This window comes from Octopus sinensis, linkage group LG9, assembly GCF_006345805.1.
Source record: "Octopus sinensis linkage group LG9, ASM634580v1, whole genome shotgun sequence".
Classification (NCBI taxonomy): Eukaryota; Metazoa; Mollusca; class Cephalopoda; order Octopoda; family Octopodidae; genus Octopus; species Octopus sinensis.
In genome coordinates this window covers 4627493-4634992 of record NC_043005.1, presented here as the reverse complement: position 1 = coordinate 4634992, position 7500 = coordinate 4627493, and the positions used below count along the sequence as shown (strand labels likewise).

The following is a 7500-nucleotide window of genomic DNA, read 5'->3' as shown; positions in this document are numbered from 1 at the left end:
GCACTGCTTTGAAGAATGATTTGGCTCCAGTATTTGTTTTTTGAAAGCCTGGTACTCACTTATTCTTTTGATCTCTTTTGCTGAACTGCAATGTTGAAGCTCATCTTATCAAATATTAGTAACAGTTTGTACAAATTTGAAGCAAAAACAATTTATCTTCCGTCTGGAGATTTTTCCTGGAAGTCTTCTTTAAATATAATTTGGTATGGAGTTCAAAGTGTCAGAGAGTAAGAGAGGGGGTGCAGTTGTCTATTGTCTAAAAGAAAACTTTGTGGGTTCCTGCCAAGGGAGTGGCTTAAAAACCATTTTATGTCCACCTGTATATGAGTGTGTCTGTGTTTGTGTTTACTGTGTTGAATGTCCTTTCAATTTGTTTGGAATGCGACCAGCTGTGTGTTGATGGGTGTGATAAATGTCTTGTTGAAGAAAGAATTAGGATTTTCCTTTGGTTTGGAGGTATTCTTTTGAGTGTCTCCACCTGTGTGTATGTGTGTGGTCACTAGCTGTGTGTATGCATGTGTGCGTGTTTATGTGTTCGTGTGTATGTGTGGGTGTATTTGTGTGTGTATATGAATGTGTTTTTTGCGATGTTTTCTTTTGTGTGTATATGTGTTTTTGAGTTGTTTTTCTTTTGTATGTGTGTGTGTGTTTTTGCAACGTTTTCCTTTGTGTGTATGTGTGTGTATGTGTGTGTGTTTGTATGTGTGTGCAGATGTGTGTGTGTATGTATGTGTTTTTTTGATGTTTTCTTTTGTGCGTATTTGTGTGTGTGTGTGTGTGCAGAGGTGTGTTCATATGTGCAGAGGTGTATGTGTTTTTGGGATATTTTGTTTTGTGTGTATGTGTATGTGTGAATGTATGTATGTGTTTTTGTGTGTGCATGTTTTTTTGTAATGTTCTCTTTTGTGTGTATGTGTGTGTATTTGTGTGTGTGTGTGTTGTGATGTTTTCTTTTTTGTGTATGTGTGTATGTTTGTGTGTGTGCAGGCATATATACATATATATATTGGAAAACGGTTTAATAAAAAAATTTTAGCTTTTGGTTTTGTTGTTGTTGGGTATAATTTTGCATTTGTCAATATTCTTTTTGGTGATTTGGGTTGCTTTTAACATTTGATGAATTTGTGTGTTTGTAGAATGTGGTTCATTTTTGGATCCCTCCTGAGTCATTGGTAGATTTTGAAGAATGGTGTTGTATGCCCCATTTCTAGGGTTGGGTGTAGAATAATATTTGTGGATGAGGTGTGGGACTTTGTTCTGCTTCCCTTAGTGTTTTGGTATCTATTTTCTTGGTATGTTTAATCTCATCATCAATAAGTGAGGGTGGATAGTGTCTCTTAGCTGGTGTGGTTCTGAGGTCTGAGGTCAAAGGTCCTGAGTATTTGCATCAGAGACTATTGTGCAAACCCTTTTTGCTAAGTTAAAAGGAATATTTCTTTTGATGTGTTTTGGGTAACATGAGCTAAACAGAAGATATTGCTTTGAGTCTGTTGCTTTATAATAGACATTGGTTTCAATTTGATTGTTGACTTTTTTCATCAAAAATATCAAGGAATAGGAATTGTTCTTTGCTGTATTCCATTTTGAATTGAATAATTGGATTTATACTATTTAGTAGTGATTTAGATTCAAAGAATTTATCAATGGTCTCATTTTAAAGGATAAAGCAGTCATCTTTTCCAGCTCTCTTTTATATAATGGTAGAATGGGTATCCATGTTTTTGTTGTGATACTTCATATATGGTTAATTCTAAATATCCCATTGATAGGCTTGCAAGAACCGGGGTTGCTTTTGTTCCCATCAAAGCATTATTTCATGTGGTCAGTTTGATACATGATATGTGGTACACTGTGTATCTGTCCATACATCCACACACACACACACACACACGCAATATCACAGCCAACCCCTTGAAGAAAAGCTTTATTCGGTGCATGCATTTCTTCAAGTCTGTGGACAGAGAAAATTCTATCATCTTGGATATGAATCCGGTGGGATTTCTGGACAGAATCTTGTTTGCAAGATTCGGACAGAATCTTGTTTGCAAGATTCTGCCCTCAGAAAGGTGGTGAGCTGGCAGAAACGTTAGCACACCAAGTGAAATGCTTAGCGGTATTTCGTCTACCGCTACGTTCTGAGTTCAAATTCCACCAAGGTCGACTTTGCCTTTCATCTTTTCGGGGTCGATGAAATAAGTACCAGTTATGCACTGGAGTCGATATAATTGACTTTGTCCATTTGTCTGTCCTTGTTTGTCCTTTCTGTGTGTAGCCCCTTGTGGGCAGCAAAGAAATAAGAATCTTGTTTGCAACCTTCTGAATCATCTTTAGAATTCTCTGCCAATAACCATCAAAACTGAATTTTGGTCTGAATAATTCTGAGAAGAATATGACAACAACAGAGTTGGATAAGTTTACACTATAAACCTTTTGATATCAACCTTCCTGAACTGAAAGTCCCCCTGGTCCTATGAAATAAATCCCCTGTTTTAAAAGTAATCTGAAGCAAAATCTTCTATCAAAAATTTCATTTTAATTTAAGTTCCAAACACCAGTTTAATAATGATAAAATTATTTTACTCAAATTCTTCAGGAATTTCAAAATTAATTGAAAATGAATTAATGTTAACAGATATATTGCAAACGAAGGCGTTAAACTCTATAAACCTCATTTTGTGACAGGCTTTTGTAATGTCATGGAACACAAGAAAAAGATAAATTCAAGATAAACTCAGTTTTATTCTAGGAAATCATTGCCTTATTAAAACATTAGTCAAATAAATTGAGTGTGTGTGTATATATATGTATATATATATATATATATGTATGTATGTGTGTGTATATATATATAGTTGCTAATATTGAACCAGTAAGAATGAGTGTTCAACTCTGCATTGTTGGACAAATATTCTTTATTTGTGGGTTAATGAGGCTACCAATGGTTTCATGTAGAGAGAAATCTCTCAACATTTATCAAGCCTGTTACATCTTCATGTATTCTCATTCAGAGATGATTACCAACGTTCCCATATGGCAGACTTGATAATACTCAAGAGATTTCTCAGTGCATGAAACAACTGGTAGCCTTGTTAACTCAAAAATATAGTGTGTGTATATATATATATATGTGTGTATTAGGCACTTGATTGAACTTTCTTTACTAATGCCTGCAGAAGATCAATAACTTCTTTGGCCGCACATTCAATTGCTTCCTTTTGATAATGTTTCTCACATGTAGCACTGAGACCGGTTTGTGCTTCTTTCACAGTAGCCTTACATTTCTTGAAATCAGTTACTGAAACAGATGTAAATATATATTTGCAATTAGAGAAAAACTATAAGCATTGCAACACCAGGATTTTAAAAGTCAAAATGGAAACAAACGGCTTTATTTAAGTAAAAACTTACATAACACCATACGTTCATTCACACATGATTTAAAATGATTAAATTTTGAAATAATTATCTGAAGAGATTTTCAATATGATGTGTTACACCATTTCGAGATAGAAAAGCAGCACCAAATCCAATGATGAAATACAAACCATTTTTCTATCTATCTCTTGTGGAATGGCACCTCTTTAAGGAGTGTATGTTTATTATTCACAAAGATTTTGATTCATTTTTTTATTTGGTTCCCAAAATTCTTGATGTGAGATCATCTGTTGAAACAGATTTTGTTGTATCTTGGGAGGGTCCTAATGCCAATAATAAACACATGCACTGGCTCTATTTCACTTATTTTATTGTTATTATTCATCTAGTTGACCATTTAACTAATTAACTAATTGATTTTTTTGATTAATTGTTAGGTCAACCAATCAATCAGCTTGTTCTATCCGAGTCCTGTTGTTACCATTAGCAACCTGGAGTAGAGAAAGCACATCATTGATGAGGCAGCAAATGGTGACAAAAGACCTAGCTGATTGATTGATTGACCAAACAGTTAATCAAATGATTGATTGAATGGTTAATCAGTTGACTAATAATAATAAAAATGAAATAGAACAAGTGTGTGTGTGTGTTTTATTATTGGTATAATGACCTTTGAAAAACAAGTTTTCAACTGCCACACAGCATCCAAAACAATCTCCAACCCCCACACATTTAAATACAACCCTCTCCCTCTCTCCCCCTCTCTTTCACACACACACACACACATATCTGCATATAAGAATATGCACAAACATACATATAATCATGCACACTAAATTTGGGTGTGAGTGTGTACACCTGTATACATCTCTGTATCACCTTAGTTGAAATATACTTTGGGTTTTTTAATATTTCTACATTGAATCACTAATATTTCAGGTGGTGTTTGTATCTGTGCATTCTTGGCAGTTATGGAATGATTTTTAGAAAATCAAAGTTAAGAATCTCCACTCCTGGCAGGTATTGTAAAACCGATTGTCTAACTCAGTCAGGACAATCTACAACCTACAGGTTTCTCTGAAGTGCACCTTCAATGAAAGTTACCTTGAATTTTCTTAGTAGTATGGCCCACCTGATGGTGATTCATGCCTCATGCTGCTCACTTCTTGAAAAAAAAAGCTACCCATGCCTGGTATAATTCATATGGTCCCTCTAGTAGTAACAGCTATTACACAGGAGATAATCATTAGATTATGTTTCAGAACCGGATTAGAAAATTGAACTTGAAATTAAGGAAATTTAAGAAAGAAGATACAAGAAGATACAGGTATTTAATTTTTTCTTTTTTTAACTTAAAATGAACTTCTTAAAATTTCCAGTCTGTGGTAATCATGTGTGGCACTATTTCATTCTTTTTAGAGATCATCAGTACCTATTCTAAAAATTGTTGTTTCACTTTTTGGTGCAAGTCCAGCCAGCAATTTGAAGGGGAGGGGCTAAGTTGATTACACGCACCCCAGTGCTCAACTGATACTTATTTTATTGACTGTGATAAGATGAAAGGCAAAGTTGTCCTGGGAGGAATTTGACCTCAGAATGTAAAGAGCCTGGAGAAATATTGCTAAGTGACTTGTCCAACACCTCAGCAATTCTGCCAGATTGGTGCCTTTTTAAAAAAATAATCCTTTTATTCTTTTATTTGTTTCAGTCATTTGACTGCTGCCATGCCTTTAGTTGAGCAAATCAACACCAGGACTTATTCTTTGCAAGCCTAGTACTTATTCTAACGGTCTCTTTTGCTGAACTGCTAAGTTACTGGGACATAAACACACCAGCATCAGTTGTCAAGCGATGTTGAGGGGACAAACACAGACACACAATCATATACAAACTTATGTATATATATATATATCGTCATCATCATCGTTTAACGTCCGCTTTCCATGCTAGCATGGGTTGGACGGTTCAACTGGGGTCTGGCAAGCTCGAAGGCTGCACCAGGCCAGTCAGATCTGGCAGTGTTTCTACAGCTGGATGCCCTTCCTAACGCCAACCACTCCAAGAGTGTAGTGGGTGATTTTATGTGCCACCGACACAGGTGCCAGACGAGGCTGGCAGACGGCCACGCTCGGATGGTGTTTTTATGTGCCACCGACACAGGTGCCAGACGAGGCTGGCGAACGGCCACGCTCGGATGGTGTTTGTTACGTGCCCTCAGCACGGAGGCCAGTCGATGCGGTACTGGCTACGGTCACGTTCAGATGGTTTTCTTATGTGCCACCGGCACTGGTACCACAAGGATACAAATTCCATTGATGTTCATCTATTTTGATTTGGTTTGATTTGATTTGATTGATATGTATATATATATATATATATATGTGTGTGTGTGTGTATACACATATATATACAATAGGCTTCTTTCAGTTTCCGTCTACCAAATCCACTCACAAGGCTTTGGTCAACCTGAGGCTATAGTAGAAGGCACTTGTCAAGGTGCCACACAGTGGGACTGAACGCAGAACCCTGTGGTTGGTAAGCAAGCTATTTACTACACAGCCACTCCTGTGCCTATACTAACAATTTTTTTCTGATTTTGGCAGAAAAACAGCAATTTTTGAAGGGAGGAGATGAACTGATTACATCAACCCCAGTATTTAACTGGTACTTTGTCAACCTAGAGAAATGAAAGGCAAAGATGATCTTGGTGGGATTTGATCTCAAAATGTAAAGAGCCTGAACAAATAATTTGAGAATAATGTTTGTGTGTTCAAAATGGGAAAAGTAAGAATGCAGTTTTGTTTGATCCTTAAATAATAATAATAATAATGAAATTATTGTATACAGTGCTCAGGTGCACCACAACTTGTCAGAAAGTGCATATAGAGTATATGCAGTAATGTACAAATGTCTGGAAAGCGAACAATGTATGAGTCAGATACATGCTTGCGTGTGTATGGAGGGGAGAAAATCAGGTGTAGTGTTGGCGAATCTCAGGAAGCATGGAAGTTTTGAAGGATGCAGTGCTCCGACAACTAACAACTGATGCTGGCAGTCTGTTCCATGCTTCAGTAACTCTTAGCATGAAAAAATGTTTCCGAAAGTCATGGGAGCTGTGCTGTTTTCTGACTTTGTAAATATGTCCACGGGTGTTAGATGGGTGCAATGGGATCCTTAAAGTTCCCTACCAATAACCAACAAAACAGAATTCTGGCCTGAATGATGTTGTGAAGAAAATCCCGTTAACCATGTTGCATGCGTTGACACAGCTTAAACTTTACTCGTCTGATTTTGTGAAAGATTTCTGAAGTCATCAGAACACCATGAACAACAATTTTATAAGATTATGGATTTTAGATAAAATCAATTTTATTCTATTCAAATCATTATTTTATTAAGACATCTTCAGTTGAACAAGGCAAAAGAATCTGTGAGTGTGTATATGTGTGTGTGTGTGTGTGTGTGTGTGTGTGTGTGTGTGTGTGCACGCATATATATACATATATATACACACACCTACACCTTGGTCCCTGGATCTTACATTTATATATATATATATATAATTGTTTTTTTAGAAAAACATAAATGGAGAGAAACCCACTCTTACAAAGTAGAGCAGTCTATATTAATTACTATAACATTAGAAGCCAGCCTTCACCAGTAATTAATATACACGTGTGTATATATATATATAAATATATATGTACAGAGAGAGAGAGAGGAGAGAGAGAGAGAGAGAGAGCATGTAAGAGAGACCAAGAGAAAGAGGGAGAGAAGGATAAAAGATATTTTATATATGTATATATATATATATATGGTTATATATGATTATATGTATATAATTATATATTATATATTAATATCTTGTGTGTGTGTGTGTGTTTTAAGCGCCCGCATCGATTTTCTTTATGAGTTCCCGAAGGAGTTTGACAGTTTTTGCCATTGCACACTGAATCGCTTCCTTTTGATAATGCTTCTGACAAGTACCAGCAAGACCAGTCTGTTTCTCAGTGACTGTGGCCTTACATTTCAGGAAGCTTCGCACTGAAACAGATGCAAACATGTTACATGGGATTAGAGAAGGCCATAGAAATCATAGTTCTAACGATTCAAAGTAGGAAGGAC

At 36.1% G+C, this 7500-nt stretch overlaps 1 protein-coding gene across 3 annotated transcripts in view; it reads right to left on the bottom strand.

Moving 5' to 3' along the window:
* Positions 1-2894: 2894 nt before the first annotated feature.
* Positions 2895-7500, bottom strand: part of LOC115215941 — a 32674-nt gene continuing 28068 nt past the window's right edge. For 2 of the 3 annotated variants that reach the window (XR_003882024.2, XM_029785309.2), the window contains one exon: positions 2895-3295. Coding sequence is in view for 2 of the 3 variants with exons in the window: in XM_029785309.2 (XP_029641169.1) it covers positions 3135-3295 (161 nt within the window). In the remaining variant the exon portion in view is untranslated. Of the gene's footprint in view, positions 3296-7231; positions 7420-7500 lie in introns of those variants that run through there. The other variant, XM_029785310.2, reaches the window with a different exon arrangement.